We start from the raw sequence: 21,342 nt of genomic DNA on the forward strand, positions 1-21,342 counted from the left end.
AAAATCTGTGTGCAAAAGAAGAAGGATTTACCTGAAAATTTGGGCTAACCCTAGATGGATCCACAGAACAGTGTTCTGCAGTTACAATGACATGTTTCTTGGGTGGGCTACTATTTTTCCCGCAGACTGTTTTCATAGGCACATTCCTCCTTGCAGAGGAGGAATTCCTGGGGCAGGAAAGTGTGATAAACCTGTCTCTGGCTAGGTCTTTGAAATATGCTCCCACCTTGATGCCAGCTGGATTATCTTAGAGGAATGATCACTCTGACACTCGTGAGAGCTCTGTGTAAAAGTCTTATGGGCAGTAATAGCATACAGTACTACAAAACTACTTAAAACGAAAATGAGATCTGTTTTCCTCAAATAACAAACACAACCTACAGACAGAATCTTTTTCTTAAAGGCGTGTACTGAAAAAAACCTCAAACAACCTGCCAAAAAACTGAAAGGCCTGAGAGTCATGAGTCATATAAATATATTACTAACTCTCCATGCATCTCAGAAATATTTGACTTAAAAGAAAATCAATACATTAAACTATATAATTGCTCCCCAAGAAATAGGTTGACATCATTGTAATTATTATTCATGTACAGGTGGGAAAACATGGGCATAAAACTTTTTGCTCAGGACTGTGCAGCAAGTTTCTTTCTAACCTAACCTTCTAAGGTGATATATTTATTTTATCATTAAAGCTTCAGACTCTTGTTTTCCACTGTTAAATCAACCAATATCTGTGTATTGAAATGTATGCTGTGCATATTGTACATCTTTAAAATATCACAGAAACTGTAATAGCATGGATTCTCCCTGCCAAAAGATACCCTGCAAAATATGCATATGTGTGTGTGTCACTGGCAGTGTGGCTCACTTTTTAAGGGGTGGACCACATGAGTGTCAACACTAAGCGCAAAATAAATCAGTATAGGAACAATTGGCATGCCAACATATATCCTATGCTTTTTCTCCATAGAGCTGTATGTGTTTTTCAAATGTTCCACATTAATGACTCATTCATTTATTTTCATCTGATAGGATTTCTGCAAGGATGATTCTGGAACATTCCGGATACTAATTTCAAATGAAGGCTGTGGCTTCACTGGAGAAAAGTGCACCAAAAGGGTTATTATTCTGTATGAAAGTGGGGAAATAGAGTTGTTTAATGGAAATGTACGTATGCTTCTGTTATCTTCCCCCCCCCCCCGCCCTTTTTTTTTGGGAAAAGAATTTGATGTTGCTTAGTAAGATGAGGCATGAATGACCTCATGCTCAGTGGTTCTTAATCATAAAATGAACAGATGAGCAGGATTATAATTATCCACTTTGCTCCCAGAGGTATAATGCCATTTTGGTATTTCTGCTTGATGCCAACAAATTTATCTCAGATAAGATGGCTCTTCAATGTCAGCTCATATGAGGAATGTCCTTTCTAAACATGGGAGGTCTAAATCTATTTCAAGCTACTTTAAGTGCAAGGAAGAGCTAAGAAGTGACTGTCCTATGACTAGTAAAACTTGAGAGTTAATTTAGCCATCTGAAGGACTGACCACACAGGAAAAAAAGAAGTCATGGCTCTAACAAGCTGATACTGCAGAAGCAAATATCAACTGTCCTTTCCCTTGTTAAATTGTCAGATGGAAAATCTAGATGACAGGATTCTTCTTTTTTCTCCCTTTCCAACCAAGAAACACTTGAAGAATTGACCAAGATTCACTCCCACTTCCCATGTCTCCCTTCATGGCAGGAAAAAAGCTTTCCGAAGAGCAGAGTTCAGGTTTTGCCTTGAGGACTGTAACAATTAAGACCGTCTGTGTGTTCAAACATTACAGAGCTACAGTGGATCATAGTGTTTCAATCGCTTCGTTTTCAGGAGTACTGTGCTCTGAACTGGCATCTGGACCAGAGATTTGCAAAAAACCGCTCTACGTTTGCCTTGTTCTGCAGCAGACAAAGCTGTACCAGGTTTTGTGTAGCCTGCAAATTGCTGGGTGCCACTGACACTTGACAGGAACACTTAAAACATGATCATTATTCGGTGTCTGTGCAGGGCATCTTGACAGCATATGGTCCATGTAGGCTTTTGGTTGCTGGAAGAATTGAACATAGGACATATTGGTTGCCCAAATGAATTCTTCATTTCTGCTGGTAAAGAATCCCCTGCCTGGGTGAGGGTGAATAGGAGTGCAGGGATCATTCCATAGAGCCAGGCTTTGTCTGAAATCTTTAGGTGACAGACTTTCAGAAAAGCTGTGATTGCATTTGGACACCTAAAGAAGGGCCAGAAAAGACAGGCGGTGATTAGGAGTCCAGCAACTCCAGCAACAAAGCACATTGGTTCCTGAGAAGAGTATGTCCTTGCAAGAGCTAAGTCTGCAAGAGCTAATCCTTGACAATTTGTAGCTGTCTTTCTAGAAAGTTTAAGGCTCAGTGTCACATCTAGAGCAGGTTTTCTTAGAAATAACAGCAACTGAAGGAGAGTTCAAGGAAAAAAAAAATATATATGCAGACCCTTAGGCAAATTCTTACCCAGTCCTGACTTCCTACACTCCTTTCCCACAAGAATCCTTAGAAGCAAGCTGGAGAATCAAGTCTTTTTTTGCCATTAAAATGTTTTCAAGCAGTAGTCTTTTAAGATGTTACTTTTTTGAGAGCAGCTTTTAAGTAAATGGGGACTTAATTGAAGTATCTGCATGTTACAGTTCTGGCTCATGTTAAAAAAAAAATATCACAAAATCATTTTTGCTTTTTTTGAAGCAAATAAATTTGCCAGTTTGCAAGGTCAAAGTTTATGACTTCATGGTTGGGCAAAAAGCCTCCATAAACATAGAGATTCTGTATTTTAGGTCAACCTCCCAGTTCAGCTTTTTTCTCTGATTTTTTGCCTCAGTTTGGGAAGACAGTAACTACTATATTTAGAAGTTAAGTGTTCGAGTGTGACGAGACTGCATAGTAATATGGGCATAGGAGAAGATGAAAAAGCTTTCAGTTTCTAAAATATGTTTTAATATATTCTTTCCTAAAGACACTGAAGGCTCTAAGGCCCTCTTTAGGAAATCCCTGTAGGATGTGAACTGTCTTCTCTCGGGATAAAGGTTTCTGATAATAAACCAGAGATGAAGAGAATTGAATTAAAGTGCTAAGCTTTTACTGAGTTGAGGAAGAAAGAATAGTGGGATGAGGAAATATTTTGCTCTCAAACTAGGGAGTGGGTGAGTGATTTTTGGGCTTCTCTTTTGCTCTTGCTTTAATCACTATTTGTACTGATTGAAAGTTTTCACCTGCCTCTTCCACAAGTAAGCAGTTTTCAGTTAATGCATTAATAGTGCTTAAAATAACAGCCGTGCCAGACCTTTCTCTCCAAATGTTGTTAATAATCCTATTAGAGTTTCCATTGAAAGGGGATTATGGTGTGAAAGAAAGCATTTTAAATTAATCTCTTACCTTCTTAGTAGCTGGAGGCGGTGAATTTGCAGCCAGATGGAAAGAGAAAGAGGCACACAGGGGCAATGAAAGTGATGGAAAAACGAAAAGACACTGAAAGGAATCTGTCAAGATTTTTCCTGTTGGTGTAGCTGGGTTGGGAAGAAGGTCCTTCCTGACTTCAGGATCAGGCTCTTGTCCTTCAGAGGTCACTGATGCATGTGGTTCGCCCAGCTCATTTTACACTTAAAACCTAGCCAGCCCTTTTGTTGCTACCTTCCTCAGGAACACAGAATTATTAGTTTCCTAAAAAGATGAAATAAAAATAAAACATAATTATTCAGTGAACCATTGACCAATTACTGAACTGATCATTAATGGGGAGTACTTATATATATAATAATAAATTATAATATAAATATATATAATATATTATAAATATATAAAATATAAAATTAAATATTATATAAATTGTCCTCTTTATCAGCCTTCCTTCTGTTTAGCAGTCATTGATTTATGTATCAGCATTTGTGGTGAGTGTATGTTATGCCCTGGGAGTCCGAGGGACTTTCCCACATTCAAAATTACAGAAATGCAATGAGATGGAAATACCATACTTGTATTCAAATTTTCTGTTCAGAAGTGTTGTTTCTAAGGCAATAATTTATCCACAGCAACTTTTCAGCGTAAGACAATCCTGTATTCGGTCCCTTACCCATACCTGGCTTACAGCAAGTGCTCTGGAGCATCTGTATAGCGTATGGGAATTATCTGTTCTTTGAAGAAGAGCACATTTGGAAATAGCTGTTAACCTATGAGCACATGTCCCACTTGGGTAAGTGACCTACATGAAATAGCAATTAGAGACATGGTCAATAGCACAATGTGGTTTTTTTTGTTCAGGTAAACATCAAGATACCTCCTAAAGATGACAATGATTTAGAAGTCATAAAGTCTGGCCGTTATTACATCATTCTACTGGGCAAAAGCATCAGTGTGACCTGGGATCTGGCCATGGGAGTCTCAGTTATCTTAAAAGGCAATTTCAAAGTAAGTGTTTTTTGCTTTACTTCTTATTCTCACTAAAGAAGAGACTTTACCCTGTCTCTGGGGAATAACATTTTTTATGCAGACATGCTGATAGATTTCCATGGAATATTAGGTACTTGCATGAAAACAAAGGCTTTTTTTTTTTAGTAATACCGTAAGGGTTGCTTACTTTCCCAGTAGTTCAACTGTAAGGGGTAAATTCTGGGTCACTGGAGATGAGCTATAACAGAAGGGATGAATGTGTGGTGCCTCAGAATAGCTATGCCTTGAGTGATTTCTTCTGTATTCCAGAAGAGCAGTCTAAGGAGCCAGATTTAGTCATGATGGCAATAGGACAGTCATCTCCAGAAATAAAATGGGATTTGGGCACGCACTCCAAATAGAGCCAACAGGCACCACTGATCAGAACTGTCATCTCGCTTCCTGAAGTCCTTGGAGAAAGTATGGTCCTACTTTCAGCTAAACAGAATGGGAATAGGAGCTAAATGCTCTCCGAGAGAGACTATGTCTATCTTAGTGAACTTGGCAAGGCCAAGGATAATTCAGTTTTTAAGCCTCGTGCCATTAAAACACTAGGCTAAAAAGCCTTAACAAAACCCTAAGCCAGTCTACAGATGTAAGATTTATATATTTTGTGTTTCTTTCCCTGCAAGGATCAAGTGTGTGGTCTGTGTGGAAATTTTGATGGAATCCAAAACAATGATTTGACCAGCAGCAATGAACATCTTGAAGTAGATCCAGTTGACTTTGGGAATTCTTGGAAAGTTAATCCATACTGTGCTGATGTTGAAAAGGTAATTGCAAATGGACTGTGAAAACTAATTAATACCGGTTACAGTATCACTCAAGAGTGGGCAAAGAGGTTTGAAAGGATAAAAATAAAGAGAAATGAACCCCTTCCCCTACATTTTTGCCAAATAATACTATTTCTTGAAATCTGATAAAAGATCAATTAACTCACTTAAGGCCTCTGCGCTGCCTGGCTTCAGTTGAATGTTAAAATAGCCAATCTGTACGGTAAAGGCTGTTCATAGAGTTTGCCAGCCCAGATGCATGAAATCCAGGTATAACTGGAAATCTCATTTAGAGCTTATTTTTTAGAGCTCATTTTTTAGATAAAAAACCCCAAACAGCTGTAATTTCCAGACAGGGGGAGTTCAGATAAAAAAATTGTATTTTCCTATCCAAATTTCTGTATCCTGAATCTTAGTCTGTCTGTTTATGAACCACTGGATGCACAGATTAATTTCTTTCTATATGCTTCTTGATCTATTTTAAAGAGCATTCAGTTATTACTTTCAGATTGGAGAGGCTTGAACAGAAAAAGCAAGATACAGGAGGGCGTATAAGACCATATTGCCACTGCTTCTGACTTTAGAGGAGGTTACGTGCTATCCGAAAGTGTTATCTGTGCCGGGGTGCCAGAGATCAGGGGATTTCACGGGGTACTAGTTATGCTACATGTGAGAGTATACTTCTTTTCCGAATGCAGAGTTCTAAAAAAATGAAATTGAATAATAAATTTGTCTTGAGCTGACAGATAATTCTGGGCAAAAGTATTTCCAAACCAAAAGGTGAGAGGAAAGAACTGGAAGGCAACTTGTTTTGACATTTGTAAAATGAAGCATTTTATTCAGATGATGCTTTTAAGACAGAAAACTTTCTCTTGAATATTCAGCTAAATTTTCAGAGAGGGGGAAAAAAGGCCTATTTCAGACCTTTCCTTAAGATATGTACATTATCAGAACATAAACCAAATGATTTATTTTTGATCACATGAAATCTTTTGTGTTAGCTCGCTAGTTATGGGCAAGTGTGACATAGCCACAGTATTGTCTTGCTGAATATCACTTTTTTGATACAACTTGATTGGAGCACAGAAGTTGTGATAATGTGGAGTGAGACTGCAGGGTATGACTGGGAATGAGCAACTTCTCATTTCAGTGTAATAGCTGTAGGACGGAACCTGCAGACTGTCTTTGTGATAAGTGCTGTGTCAATACTACTGCTCCTTGTTCTTAGATAAATTCAATGGGAGAAGGAGAGACTACTGAGCCAGTCTTATTCAGCAGTGGCCTTGGGTATTGTCTGCTGAAGAACTGGTCATATTTGAGAATCTCGACGGCCTTCTGTAGAGCTGTGAATGATCATTTTTCAGGATGGATATTTGGTACAACGGGACTTCGTGTAATCAAAATGCCTATGTTAAAACTGCAGCATACAAGGTAGAGCTGGAGAAAATGTAGGAGGTGACCTACTTTGCGTTCTGCTGTGGCAGGATCTATGCCTGTCATACAACAGGCTGAAACTTTACTCAAAGAAGCAATTTCCTTTGTCATGAAAAATTGTCTAGGGCTAGTGAGTCTGTTACTTCACTCTGAAGAGTCCTGAGTTCCTGAAGGCAAGGCTAATGCAATGTGTACTTGTCTCTTAAAATATTAAGCCCAACCGGGAACAGACCTTGATGCCTCCACTGTGTAATGGAAACATAGTGAAGCAGGTGATGGTGGAAACGTCGTGCAGCATTTTGTCTGGGGATCTCTTTGAAGAATGCAAAAAACTTGTGAGTATTGTGTCGTGTGTTTCACATTCTTCAATTCTGCACGATCTGTGCTGACACTAATGACAGCTGAGGGGAAAAATAAGGTTGTGCTGACAGCATACAGGACTTAGGGGAGGCTGACTAGTTGGTGTTCTCATCTCTGACCCTGTCGTGTAGTTGGTGCTTCATGGGAAAATGCAGGATACCACCTAGTAGTAAGCTACAGAATAACTTTTGCTTGAGGGAAATTTTGCTCAAGTCCCCAGAGACTGGCACATGAAGTCAAGCACAAGGGATGAGATTTGAGGGGAGGGGTAGCTGAACTAATGTAATGGCATTCAGACTGCATTCTACCCAAACCGCTGCACAAGAGGGTATGGGGACACGGCCCAAAATCGTATAAAGTTACTCCATATGAGGAATATTAAGGGACAATAAACTATGGTGTCTATAGCAGCTTTGAGAACATGGCCCAGTCTGAGTCCTTGCTGGCATTAGCAGAAAGATCTGCACTGATTTATCTGGCACTTCAACTCCTGGCCAATGGAGCAGCCAAATCATCTGAAGGTTATATGTCTACAAGAAGGAGATGAAGGGAATCATTGAGTGTACTGTACCTCGTATTTCTCTTTTGTAGGTGAATCCTGAGCCCTACATAGATATTTGCATGTATGACACTTGTGCTTGTGAATCTATTGGGGACTGTGCTTGCTTCTGTGACACTATAGCGGCCTATGCACATGCCTGTGCACAAAAAGGTGTTGCTGTTCACTGGAGATCACCAGCTCTGTGTCGTAAGTACAGGGTAGATGAGGAAGTATTGGGTGAAAAGGTTCAAGCTTTTAATCAGTAAGTTGTTGGCTCAGATAGACTGTTCTCATCCAGCTTTGCTCCCACTTATGTCCAGAGAAGTTCACTCTAGTGGGACTGCACTAGCAGCTCACACTGACATTTCCAGTCCCTTTTCTGTTTATGTTCAGAGGCATACCTGGAAAAAACATTCCCTCAATTAGGAGATATAGTAGTCTGTGGTGCAAACAAATCTAGAGGAGGAAATGGTTTCTGTAATATACATATATTTTTTTAATTAAAGCTTAAAGTTAGTTGGTTTTTTTTTTCCAATTTTTTTCATCAAACCCAAGTATCTCTGGTTAGAGCAAGTATTTCATTATTTGAAAAAAGATGCAGGTGTGAAGAAGTGGCCTACCCTGGATGTAGTAAAAAATAATATAGCAAAATAAATAAATAAATTTAAAGATGGAAATCTCTTTTTCTGTATATGTGTGGTCCCCCTTAGACTGGATTTGGTGGTGTAGTTCTGAGAGGCATCATGAATGAGAGGCATGGTGAATACACTCTGCTTTGATTATTTTTTCCTCTGATTCTTTTACTGCCATAGCACAAAGCTGTGAGGACCTGAATAAACAGGAATTAGATTATCAATGTGAATGGCGATATAATACCTGTGGACCTGCTTGTCCTATAACGTGCCAGCACCCGCAGCCTTTGGAGTGTCCTCTGCAGTGTGTGGAAGGATGCCACGTACACTGTCCTGCAGGTAAGTCCATCTTTTCCTTTAAGGAATTACTTACCTTTTTTCTGCTATGCTTCTGGTATTTGTTGGTATTGCTGTAGAGTTTTTTGGATTTTTTTTATCCCTAAGTGTTCCTATTGCATGAAAAGAGGTCTTTCAGTCCAGAAAGATTCACAGATTTGTAAGGCTGGAGGTTGCAAAATACTTAGATGTAGCAGTTAATTCCTTAACAGGCTTACTGACATGTTTTCACTGCAGTTTCTTACTGCATAAGGAGGAAGGCCGTTAGGCACCCTGGACTGAGTTTGTGAACTGAGCACAGTGTGCTGTGCATGCCAGGTGAAGGGCATGAAACGATGCCTAGAAAAGGAGAATGAAATACTACCAGCAAAAACAAGAGCAGATAAGAATGGGGTGATAAGAAAGGAAGACAGGAGGATGAGGGGCTGTGTAGCAACAGAGGTTGTTGGCTGTAGTTAAAGTAGGGTACGAATTTGTGTTGAATGCTCATAAGTGCTCACCTTCAGCGTAACTACTGCAGTAGCAGAAACATGTTGTCTTGACCTGCTTACTATCTCCAAGGCTCTCGTGCTGCTGAGAGAGCCTAGCAGGCATCCTTCTGTGAGCTTGGGTTTCCAGTTTAACTGTTCCTGACAACAATCTTGTTGAAAGGTGCAAGGGAATAATATGGGAAATACGGCATGAGAGAGAAGAAAGACAAACAGAAAGGGAAAGAGTGAAAGACAAGTGAGATCCAAAAGGAGAGTGAAGACTCAGATGAATAAATAGCTCCTAAGGGCAGAATGAGGAGGCATGAAGGCAAAGAAAGTAGGTATTTTAAGACCCAAAATAGCTACTTTGGGCCCTGGTATCTCTGATTAGAGTATGGTAGGGGATACTGGGAGAAATAAATAATACATATGTAAAAAGAAAAAATGCCATTTTCTCCTGTCCTCTTCAATGCTTTCTTCTAAAGACATATTCCCCTTCTGTATGGTACTGGCAATTGCAGGTTATGCACTGAGTTAAGCACTTCCAATATCTAAATAAAAGTGGTTATGAAGAAAGGAAATATTACCCTGTGTCAATCTGGCAGTGGCCGTAACACAGCACAGTATTCAGAACACTTGAGCACAACTCTGAAGCCTTATGTTTTTCATAGTAGGGTAAATGATTAGTTTTGCAATTCATAAAACCTGGCATCTTTATACTACCGTGCTGTTTTGAAACAGGGAAAATACTTGATGAACTGTCCCTGGATTGTGTCAGTTCTGAAGACTGTCCCATGTGTGCAGTTGGAGATGTCAAGGTCCCGCATGGAAGGAGAATAGTTTTGAACAGAGAGGATCCACAGCACTGTCAATCTTGGTATGATGGGATTATGCAGTGAAACAGCATGCTGTTCAGTAGGATGAAGGGAGGGAGATGAAGCACATCCACGTGAACACGTTTTTGGACGTGACTTTTAATGTACTACTGAAGATGAAGCTTGGAAACCATCTTTTCTGTCAAGAAATAATATTTATTCACATGCAATCACATACAATGTGATTCACATACATATTCACATACAAGCTGAAGCTGAAGTTTTTCAGTGACAATAGGGGTTATAGGATGTCAGCTGAATTTAAGCAAGTAAAGTTCATAAATTTATTTCAAAAAAGGCCTTTTCCCATGTGTAGGTGGCCCTGCTGGCTTCAGATATTCCATTTCTTTTTGTGTAAGGTGTGATTCAACATCGGTAAAGCCATCAGACTCTTCTCTTCTGCCAGTACTAAAAAAATCCTACATATAGTACAAGATCTGAATGTGCACTCAGTCTAGAACTTGCTGAGATTATTAGCAGTTGGAATTGTGTACTATTGTTGGAAAACCAATTTCCTCAAGATTTTAAGATGATATCCCATGGCCTGGTCCTGCATGCATGCATTTCAAATACGATGAAATTAAGGGCAGGGTGCACCATGCTGTGCACCATGCAGGATGAAGGCCTTCAGCTGCAATGGGGCACAGACTGATTTTCATTCTGTACACTGCCCAGTGGCGTATTACGCCATGGCCTGGAGTATCGGGAAGTCTGGCATTCTCCAGATGTCTAGACCCTTTATGGATACTTTCAGTAGTCACAGTGCTGTGAATACAAGGGGGTTTTCCATCTTCTGTTTTGACCGTATTTAATAGAAACTGAGTTGTAAAACTGCAGCAGCTATTAGCCTAGACTAACGCCTTAGCTCCAAGTGCTCTGAACCTCACAGAAGCTCTGAATGGGTATGAACTTTGAATTCCTGGCCTCTTGCCAGGGCTGGCGTATGTCTGTCTATAAACCCAGGGTATAAGACTGTTAGGCTAATCAATTAAATATATATATATATATGTATTTTAATTGTATACACGAAGAGCCTTGAATTCCATCAAAAGGTCAAAAAAGAGCCTTCACAAATGAGTCTCTGTTCCTTAATTTTTGTAATCCTTAATAATAATTTATCTTAAATGTTGATACACTGGCTGCTGCTCACAAAAGATTTCAGAACATTAGGAAAACTTACCTCACTAGGGAAACATCCTTTTGCATATCTGTCACCTAATTTAGATGCCTACACCATCTGTACAAACAATAGAAAATATTGCACAAAAATGAATTTTATAGCAAATATCCAAAGGAAATTGGAAACTAGAAGAGGTTCATTCATATTAGGATTAAAATAATAAATCTTCTGTTGCTATACCTTAATGCCAAAAGTAGCTGTGTGTTCTTCAATTAGGAATACACTAAAAGCAGCTTGGAAAGAACACGGTACTTAAACTAAGGTGCTACGTGTAAAGTGGAGTCTTTTCTTGGAAAAAGGGCAGCTTCTTCCAGTATTGACTTGCTTAATTTGTACACTCTTGGTTTTCTCTGGCAGTGAAAACAAGCATTTTTTGGTCCTTGCCCTTTCATAAACTTTTCCTGTTCTGTTTCTTGGACTGTCCAGTACAACAAGGAAAATATACTGACTGAGTCTGTATCACCCTGTGCATAAGTACAGTCACGTTCTTTGCTCTGATAAGTGAAGAGGGTCATGCAACTAGGAATTAGAAGGGCAGAAGTGTTAAAGCCTTACTGAAGATAGAAAGAGATGAATTATAAACAAGTCCCTAAAAGGTGGAGTGTGGCAGAGGTGAAAAATCTCATGGTGGTACAGAAGGACGAATAGTGGAAAAGGCAGAGATGGAGGAAAAAGAAAAATGAGAGCTGAAATGGAAAGGGGAAGAAAAAAATTTAGTAAGAGAGGTGAGCAGAAATGGTGAGGGAAGACATAGGACTAAAAAGCTATAGGTGAAATACGACATTTAATATGAGAAGAGGGACTGAAAAAGAGGACATGGTAAATAACAGTAAGATAAGAGAGACATAAAAAAAAATGGAGGATGAATGTGTGCCAAAGCTGTGTCCAAATTAAAATAATATCAGGAAAAAGAAGAGGAACATAGAGCACTGTAGAGGTAGAAACAAAGACCTCCTTATGGAGTCTGTTAAGTCGTATCAGAGCTAAAAGTGTCTTTCCTACTCTGGGATTTTACTTTGTGTTAGCTGCCTCCAGTTTGCCTCATGTTTTGCTTTCTTATGAAGCAAACCAGATCTGCCAGTTCAGTCCACCAGTGGCTTGTAGGCAGCTGTGTTGCTGAAGCTTAGTGGGTTTCTAGACAGTTTCCAGACACAGATTGTACATATTCTGCCAAAGGCTCTTGTAAGGAGTTTCCTCTGACAAACAAGTCATAGTATGTCACGTTTCCTGATCTAAACAAACATGCGTTAACATACAGGGTTTAGCTGCACAATACCTTGTGGGGAGTTGTGGGGAAATGGGATGGGGAAAACATCCTTCACATCATGTTTTGGTTTTGTTGTGTTTTTGAGATGTTTAACAGTTTCCGTATGGACATTATTTTATTATATGTGGGTGACGTTTATTATAAGCATTGATTTTTTTCCACTTAAATTTGGTGATTTTTGTAGTCTGTGTGAAGGGAAGAACTTAACCTGTGTACCATGTGAGCCAGGGGACGACACCCTAATACCGACAACACCTGCTCCAGAGGAGGACATTGAACTACCACCCAGTGAATACTCATGTAGCAAGATGATGGACTTGGCCTTTCTAATGGATGGCTCTAACAAGCTGTCAGAGGAGGACTTTGAACAGCTGAAGACTTTCATAACTGGCATGATGAAGAAACTCCACATCTCCCAAAAGAAAATCCGAGTGTCAGTTCTAGTGTATAGGGCTGGCCCTACAATCTATCTTGGCCTTAAAGATATCAAAACAAAGTCCCAGATGAGAAAAATTGTCCAAAGCATAAAATACACAGGTGATGAAGTAGCGTCCGCTGCTGAAGGCCTTAAATACACTGTGTTTCACGTGTTTGGAAAAGCAGAAAGGACCAATGCTGCCAGAATTGTAGTGCTATTTATAGCAAGCAAATCTCCAGGAAAACTCCGCAGCCTCCTGACAGCTTTGAAGAATAAAAACATTGCAGTAATACCTGTGGGGATTGGACCGTATGTTAATGTGGAGCAAATCAGGTTCATTGAAAAACAGTCACCAGCTAATAGAGCCTTCCTACTGAACAACATGTTAGAGCTGATGGAAAATCAGGATCTCCTCATTGATCATCTATGTGATCTTGGACCTGAAGAAAGTTCTCTGTTACAAGCTACATCTCTTCCAACAATATCCAGTGTCCTAGCTCCCACGTGGGGACTCACAGCACCACCACCCTTTTCAGAAAAGCCCACTCGCAAAAGGTTGGACATTGCTTTTATTGTGGAAGGATCTGACAATGTAGGGGAGGAAAATTTCAAGATTGTCAAAAAGTTCCTTGAGAGGGTGATCACAAGAATGAATGTGGGACAGGAAGATATTCATGTTACAGTCATGCAGTATTCAGAGACTGTGACTCTGGAGTATTCCTTCAGGGAAATACAGTCAAAGGAAAGTATTATTGAGAAGGTGAGGAGCATACCCTATCAAGGAGGGAAGGCTACTAACACTGGGAATGCCCTCGATTATATTTCCAAACACACATTTACAGCAGTGAATGGGGGCAGGCAAGATGTTCCTCACTTGGTGTATATGGTGTCATCCAGTCCTTCCACTGATGTTATCACACGACCTCCCAGCAGCATAAATGTTATTCCCATAGGCATAACCCCCAATGCCAATATTCAAGAGCTCAGAAAGATCAGCCAGCCTAATAACCCAATTATCTTGCATAGTTATAGTACACTTATTGAAGAAGCACCTGAATTAGTGCTGCAGTCGTGCTGCTCTCGTAAACTTTGGACAGAAATTCCAGGTAAAGTTGGATGCATTTTCTGTGTAATTTGCTTTTTCCTCTGTCCTGTCTCCTCCGTTTCCCCCTCACATCACTGAAATTTGAAGGGTTCCCATATCTCATTTGGTGTTTTGTTGTCCAAATGCCAAGAAAAGAGCATTTATCTTCACTGGAGGCTGAGAATGCTGCCCCAGTTCAGCAGTACCAAGCACGGACCTGCAGCCAGCCTTCTGCAGGTTCAGCAGTCCTTGGCTCCATTGCTTAGTAAAGTACAGTAATTTTCAGATAGGTTGGAGGGTTACAGACAAAAAAAAGTTATTCTCATCTGCCTGCCTCAAGCAAGTGAAATTATACTTCCTTTTTCCTGAAGAAACTTCATTTTGTGTGTTTGTTGTGTTTTGTTTTGTTGCTTTTTTTAGTTTTTTCCCTGGTAGTGGTGGTGATGTGGTGTGTATTTTGTAGGTTGGGTTTTTTTTGTTTTGTTTTGTTTTTTGTTTTTTTTTGTATTGGTTTGGTTTGGTTTTGTTTGGGATTTTTTGTTTGCTGTTGGTTTTGTTTTAGTCTCCTGAGAGTAAAATAGCATTAGTAGAAAAGCAGGAATTGAAATACCCATGTATCCCACTGAATATAAATCTCAAGGTTTTCCCTAAAGAGGCATCACTTATGGCTTCAACTGATCGTTATCCTGCTTTGCTTTCCCAAAATGCAGGTATCTCTGCCCTTTCTGCTCCTACCAGTAAATTAGCAGATGTTACTTCTGGTTATCATGCATAAATAACCTCCCCCCATCCTCCTTCCTTAGAGTTGTGCAACAAACCAATGGATGTCATGTTTCTTCTGGATGGAAGTTCCAATATTGGAGCCTCAGAGTTTGAGGAAATGAAAAACTTTGTACGGGCTTTTATTGAAAGGGTTGAGATTGGTACGTATCTGTCTGTTAACTCAAACACATAAAGACATTTTGTATTCTTTTGCTTATACAGGACAAAACAGCTGCTCAGTAAAGGTTTTTTAATTTTTATTTTTAAATTACTTACTCCAATCCTTCAAAAAAAATTAAGTTTATACTGGGAAAATCAGTCTAGTAAAGCTCTTGGTTCAGATGCAGTTCAGTTTCCTCCCAATCCAAGCTGTTCTGGTTCAGGTGAATAAAGGTTTGACATCCAATTCAGCGAATCGTGTGATGAGGAATAACTTGGACAGCAGCTTTCGTGAGCGCTGCCCTTTATACTGCACTGGACATAAGAAGTATGTGTGCCAAACAGGCACGGAGGTGGTGGAAATTTAGCTGAACTGTTACTCTGTGACAGAAAAGCAGGAATACATTCTTGTTTTCAGTTCAGTTCTGGATCAGGTTCAACAAACTGGAAATTAATAGTTCGAATTCAGATCTGGTCCAAGTAAGAATAGATAATTCAGAGGGGTTTTGGTTCAGGTTTGGTCCAACTGCAAGGTTCTGGTCTTTGGAGCAGGCATTTCTGGTTCTGACCACCCCTTTTTGGCTAACCAAGGCTGCTGGAACTGACTTTTTACAGTTTATTTCCTGACCTGTGTTGAATGACAGACACTTTTTGGGAGTGCTAGACTCACTCTGCTTGCACAGTATGTGCTGGTAGGAGGTACACCTCCAGTTAGGTCACTCAGCAAAGATATCAGCGCAGCCACCCTGGCAGAATGCCATACTGTCCTGCACATACATGAAGGGACCCTGTGGCACATGTAGTAAGTTAGGACATCTCGTGCACTTGCACCAAGTCCATCTGCATGGCAGGGGCTGCACAGGATCCTGTGCTTTCCCAGTCGCATTTGTTTTAACAAACAAGGGTTTTTCTATGAGAGTTGTACTTCAATTCAGCTTTAAACCATTTCCATGGAGCAAGTGCTGTTGCTGCTAGTGTTTCCCACTGGCGTTGATCTTTTGTATTATACCTGTGCTTTCAAAAGAGTTGATTACCAGCACTTGTACTAAATAGAGAGCTCATAGAGGAAAAGTATAGCATTTCTGTATGTCTACAATAACTTAGATTTTTTAGAGATTATACATGGAAGACACTGTTTCTGAAAACTGTGTACATGCGCGCTATAGAGAAGCAAGCCAAGTGAAATAAACACAGACAATAAATCAACAATTTCTTTTAGCCTAGCTGTTTTCCTTATCCTTGAAGCCTGTAACAGCAAATGTTACATCATTAACAGCAGGACAATAATAATGTAGCTATGAAATGGCTTCTCACTACAGCCTTGACTTTAAAATTTTAAAGACAACTGCAGAAAAATTGTAAAAGTATGGTGAGTACATGAAATCACAGTTATTATTAACTTCAATCTTAAATATTTTACAAAGCATTGATAAAGAATAATATGCTATATACAAAAGTATCTTCAGTATACAGTAGAAGTCCTTCTAAGACCATGAAGAGAGAGGTACAGCCGATGATTATAAACAATGTATTGCCCAGTTCAGTTCTGCAAGTCTGATATATATATTAACTGTCTGCATCAACCCTCTGTTAATAGTTTCATTCATACTTATGTAATGTATAGGCAGAACTAGGATGTCTGAGAATAGCAGAACTTGGAATTTCTCTTCATTCACCATTGCAGGTCACATTCCCGGGGTGCACTATGTCCCATGCTGCAGCCTGATGCATGTCACTCAAGTGATGTATGGCAGAGGGAAATCTGCATGAAATGTAGTCATCTGAGGAGCTTGGCTTATGAGACAAATGGGGCACCAAACTACTGCTCTTGCAAGACAATATAGACGTTATAAAAAAAATGTTTAGAAAATTTTAAAGTGGAAAAGGAACAATATTTGGAGATCAATAAAGTGAGGTTTGCTAATCATGGTCAAATTGATCTGAGGTAAAAGACTGCATGCTGATTCTTGACAAAAAAGCAAACCGTTTCTAGCAGTTCTTGCATATTTTTTCACCTGGGAATAGTTCAGTTTTAATCATTTGATTGAAAATGCAGCTTTCACACTGATGGAAAATCACTGTCTAGTTGTGCTTAATGTAAAACACAACCATAATGTATCCTTTAGATTTATTTTAAGACATTTGTATGCATTGCTTAAAATGTTTATTTTCTGCTTTCTGCTTCAGGCAATACTTCAATTCATGTGTCAGTCCTCCAGTATGCCAGGGAAAATAATCTAGAAATTTCATGGAACATGCCTCAAGAGACCGAAAAGCTTGTAGAGATGGTGCACTCAATTCAACAAAGGGAGCAAGGTCCTACCAGACTAGGTGAGTGATTATGTGGATATTGATGTTTAAACAAGAGGAGGGGAAAAAAAAAAAAAGCAGAAATGCTAAATATAGCCTGGTCCCAGTTACCAATTTAAGCCAGTGCTGTTGTGGTAGTGTTCTGCAGCAGGACTCTCAGTCTTTTTAGTTTACTTATGTCTTTACTATACATACATTTTTTGGTAAAGGTTCAATGTTCTCTATTAAATTGTATTCATAGGTTAGTTGAATTAGGGTGTATCTTAAGGTGTTTTGGAAAGAAGAAGACTTTTTTTTTTTAACCTTGAAGTAATTCTCAGGATTTGCATTCATTATCTTTCTAGCAAGCAAAACATAACTAAGTATTAAAGACTTTGATCATCAACCTTTCAGCATAGATTAGTTGATTAGACGTTTAGCAGTAGAACTGCTTATGCTGACTTCAATAGCTGCCTTTGCCAGATGTTTGTTACTCTGTGCTGAGCCAGTGTAACTGATCTGCTTGAAAAATAACTTCACAAAACAGTAGTTATATTCTGGGTGTTTCAGTTCCCTCATTCAAGTTGCTGTGCTGATCCCACAAGGATTCGGATTGGCAGAAGGCTGGGGATGGTGCCAGGGAGCAAGGATGGCCTAAGGCAGCACCTTAGCTTAGCTAAAGGGTTACTTACGAAATATCTTCTGTTCCAGACGACCGCATCCTGAAAAACATGTCCACTTCATTTTCACGTGCTAAAATATAACACAGATTTCCCGCTGGGTCTGTGGAAATTCAGTACACACACATGTATCAGTTGTAGGGTTCAGCAAAAAATGATTCTCCTACAGCATATCTGATCTTTCACCAGATATCCTGAGAATTTTGTTCTTCTGGACTGGAACCACATTTGCTCTGGCAGCCGCCTAGCATTAGGGTCCTATAAGAGTTGAGGGAGTACACAGATTTTTGGGGTCTTTGGCCTACTTCAGACTGTAAAGAGTTATTGGTACAGAAAAGTGAGAAATAAAACCTGACTTCCATAGTTCGCAGGAGGATTAGCCATGATTGCTTTCTCAGCCTGGAGAAATAAAAATACCAGATGGCTGATGAGACTTCTATAGGCTCGTTGTGGGATAAATTGTTACGTACAAATAGATAAGTTTCATGAAGCCTTCCATGTAATGTGTATAGTAAGCCACACTGAACTACAGGATAAACAGAGAAAACACGGCCTTTGGGAAATGAAATGGGAGAGGCAGCCACATGACATACTCGTTAGTGATTTGTTTATGTCTCATTGGAAAATGCTCAGAGACCATGATGAGGGATGTGGTATAATGAACCAAAATGGAATAGAGTAGAAGTAGTTCCTCCCAAATGAAGTAATGAAAATAAGTCACTGTGGTCCTGTTCTGCACCTTGTAATGTGTGTGAATTGGGCTGACTATGTAGGGGAGTCAGCATCCATGGGAAACGCACGGTCATTCATGTCTTTCTGTCTGTGCTCGGGCCTCTGGAAATGCAGAGGCTGCTTAAAAAAAGTGTAGATGGATGAGTCTGGATGTTGCAGTTCCCTAGGTAGCTTTGGGAATCTTTTCTGTCATATGGAAGGCTTGATCAGGATTTGCCTATCAAAAATATCGTTACTATCAGGCCAGCACTGTTTCTTCTTATTTGTGCTGGCTTCCCTATGGTAAAAACACAATCCTGTGTAGTAATCCTTATTCAGTCTTAGCTGATCGAAATCATCCTGTTTCGGTCAAAAAGCTGTATGTGTAGAGAGCAACTGTGGGATCTGTTGCCATCAATGCAGAAGTCTTGCTGCAGAAAGCGTTTGCCTTTCTGTTTCATTTAACCATGAGGAAACTGCAGGAGAGAGATACATTTTATTGGTAAGGAATAGTGAAAAACTACAGAGTATTTGAGTGCATAGGCAGAAAAAAAAAAGAAAAAAAAAAAGAGCAGCCTGTACCACAAAGCTTTCCCATGTTTCTTCAATAAGATAACATCAGGCAAATTTTGCCTTAAGTTACCTATTGAGAAGCTCTGGGGAATATTCAGGCATGATGAAATTGTGTACAACTTCACGTAAGAAATAACTGGGGGAAATAAAAAAGAAAACTAACTGCAAGCAAGAGCTGACTATATAAGCCTTCATTCAGCTAAAAGAGCAATCTATGCAAGAGAACTGAGCATCACATAAACATGCCTCTGTTCAGCATTCATGGGTATTTAGGAGAGTCATAGGGAGCACATTGAGCAATCCCTGCAGTAAATACTGCTTAACACTTTATAAAAACATGATTTTGCTTGCTTATACCTTTACTAAAAGTAGCTCATTTAGGCTGATGTTTTCCATGCCCACTGCCTGCGTCAGACTCAAAATTTGGAGGAAGTATGATTTATGTGCCTCAACTGTATTAAAAGTATTGTTAGGGAGAGAAATGTGTGTTCTTCTCCCCTCCCCTGCTCCCCCCCCACCCAAGAAAAAAAATCTGAAGTATTTTAACTGAAACTTTCTATAGATACTAAAATATTTGAATAGCAGCATTGAGCTTTGCCTGTCATGATTAAGAAAGTATAAACGTTTCCTTTCTAAACCCTCACTGTGGTATAGGAAGCAAAGGTCCACCGCAGAACTTTTCTTTATTCAGGTCTCTGCCCTGAGTGATGTGGTCTATGCAGAATTTTCAAAATCTTGCCCCTCATCACCCACACAAGACTGTGGTTTTGCCAGCAGCTGCCCTGATCCCACCTGCTGAAAAGCAGAGGTCTTCCTCACTTGCTCCCCCAGTACTGTTTCTGAATTGGTGGTGTGGTGTCAGCTCCTTTCTGAAGCCAGCTTTGGGTGCCTGTCTCTTCCCTGAACTCTTTTAATTCACAGTCCTGGCAGGTTTTTTTGTTTGCTTGCTTGTTCTTTTTAGTTCCTTTCTTAGAAGGTTTGTCCCTTGAATGTAATCCTGGTGGAACCCAGGATCATCAGAACCCCTTGGTGGTAAGAGAAACGCAGGATTTGTGACCTGCAGAGCCAGGAAAGCAGAAGAGAGGGTCTGGGGCCTCGTAGCCTGCTCCTTTCAGTGGTGGTGGGCTGTTGGACTGACAGAACCGTGCTGTTCATGAAGAGTTCAGCCATTCTGTTAATTGGCACATGTTAATGCCAGAATATCAATGTGCTAAGAATTGACCCTTTAAAGAAGCAATCTGTGGGATCAGTTTGCAATAGCTAATTTGTTTGAAAATTAAAATAATCTGCTATTTTCAGTTTAAAAAGGCCAATTCAGTATCAAGACCCTAAACTAACATACAAAGACCAGCTTCAGGGTTATTGTCATGGGGGGTTGTTTCTGATTAGACAAGTCCTTGGTTAAATAGATGCAATCTGGGCTATCTACAGTCCAGATAGCCTTGGCTTTTTCTGTACCTCTTCAAGTGTTGAGGAACCATTTCTTTTTCACTTCTTTCTCAGGCAGCTTTCAGTACTTGTGGGTGATTAAGACCTCTTGTAGTACTTTTTCTTATTTGGTTGAGATGTTGCAGAAGTGTTAGCAAAACCACTGAGGCCACTCAAGGCGCTGATTCAAAAGTTCCCGGCAGGAACCTCCATCTACTGGAATCCCCTGTCTGTCACAACTGTACAGACCCTCATGGGGGCTTTATGTTTTATTCCTCATTTCAGACAAAATTAAAGAAAATAACTGCAAAAGTTGCTTTTAGGAAGTTTCTGCTTTCCCTGAGGCAACCACCAAACCATTAAATGTCTGTGCATTGCTTTATTTTCCTCCAGATTGGCTTATTCTGGGATGAATCTTGTTTTTTATTTCTTGGATGCTTTTCAAATGTGTCTAGGGCACCTTGTGCTCTTTCAGTTCATTCTGTGACGTTCATAATTGCTCCCAATCTAATATCTGTGATTCAGATTAGCATGCCTTTCTACACACTTTTCCTCCTTTATCCAAATCATTAATGAAATTATTCAATAAGGCAGAATCTAGTGTAATTCCCTGTAGGCTCTCAGTAAACACCTCCGACCCTACTCAACAGATTGTCTTTTGTCCTTAAAGCTTGTTTATGTCAATTTAATCAGCTTTCAGTCTTTTCAGGAACCTCTGCACGAACCATTCTGAATTATTACTTCAGAATATGACTCTGGCTTGAATATGCATCAGACAATTAAAAAGAATAATATTCAACTAATTAGACCTCATTAAGTAGTCTTCTTCAAGGCAACCAGAAAAAAGTTCTTATGAAGCCTATTCTGACTGTCAAAAGT

The 21,342-nt window shown here is 39.7% G+C and overlaps 1 protein-coding gene across 1 annotated transcript in view; it reads left to right on the top strand.

Annotated features, from left to right (window-relative positions):
- VWF (von Willebrand factor) overlaps positions 1 to 21,342 on the top strand; it is a 144,121-nt gene that overhangs the window by 61,910 nt on the left and 60,869 nt on the right. Inside the window, exons 22-31 of the mRNA XM_027782874.2 lie at positions 1,036 to 1,170; positions 4,324 to 4,470; positions 5,124 to 5,264; positions 6,914 to 7,033; positions 7,650 to 7,806; positions 8,412 to 8,570; positions 9,779 to 9,914; positions 12,544 to 13,883; positions 14,665 to 14,784; positions 16,970 to 17,113. Coding sequence (XP_027638675.2) covers positions 1,036 to 1,170; positions 4,324 to 4,470; positions 5,124 to 5,264; positions 6,914 to 7,033; positions 7,650 to 7,806; positions 8,412 to 8,570; positions 9,779 to 9,914; positions 12,544 to 13,883; positions 14,665 to 14,784; positions 16,970 to 17,113 — 2,599 coding nt within the window. The remainder of the gene's footprint in view (positions 1 to 1,035; positions 1,171 to 4,323; positions 4,471 to 5,123; positions 5,265 to 6,913; positions 7,034 to 7,649; positions 7,807 to 8,411; positions 8,571 to 9,778; positions 9,915 to 12,543; positions 13,884 to 14,664; positions 14,785 to 16,969; positions 17,114 to 21,342) is intronic.

Source organism: Falco peregrinus, chromosome 6 (genome assembly GCF_023634155.1).
Source record: "Falco peregrinus isolate bFalPer1 chromosome 6, bFalPer1.pri, whole genome shotgun sequence".
NCBI classification, from domain to species: domain Eukaryota; kingdom Metazoa; phylum Chordata; class Aves; order Falconiformes; family Falconidae; genus Falco; species Falco peregrinus.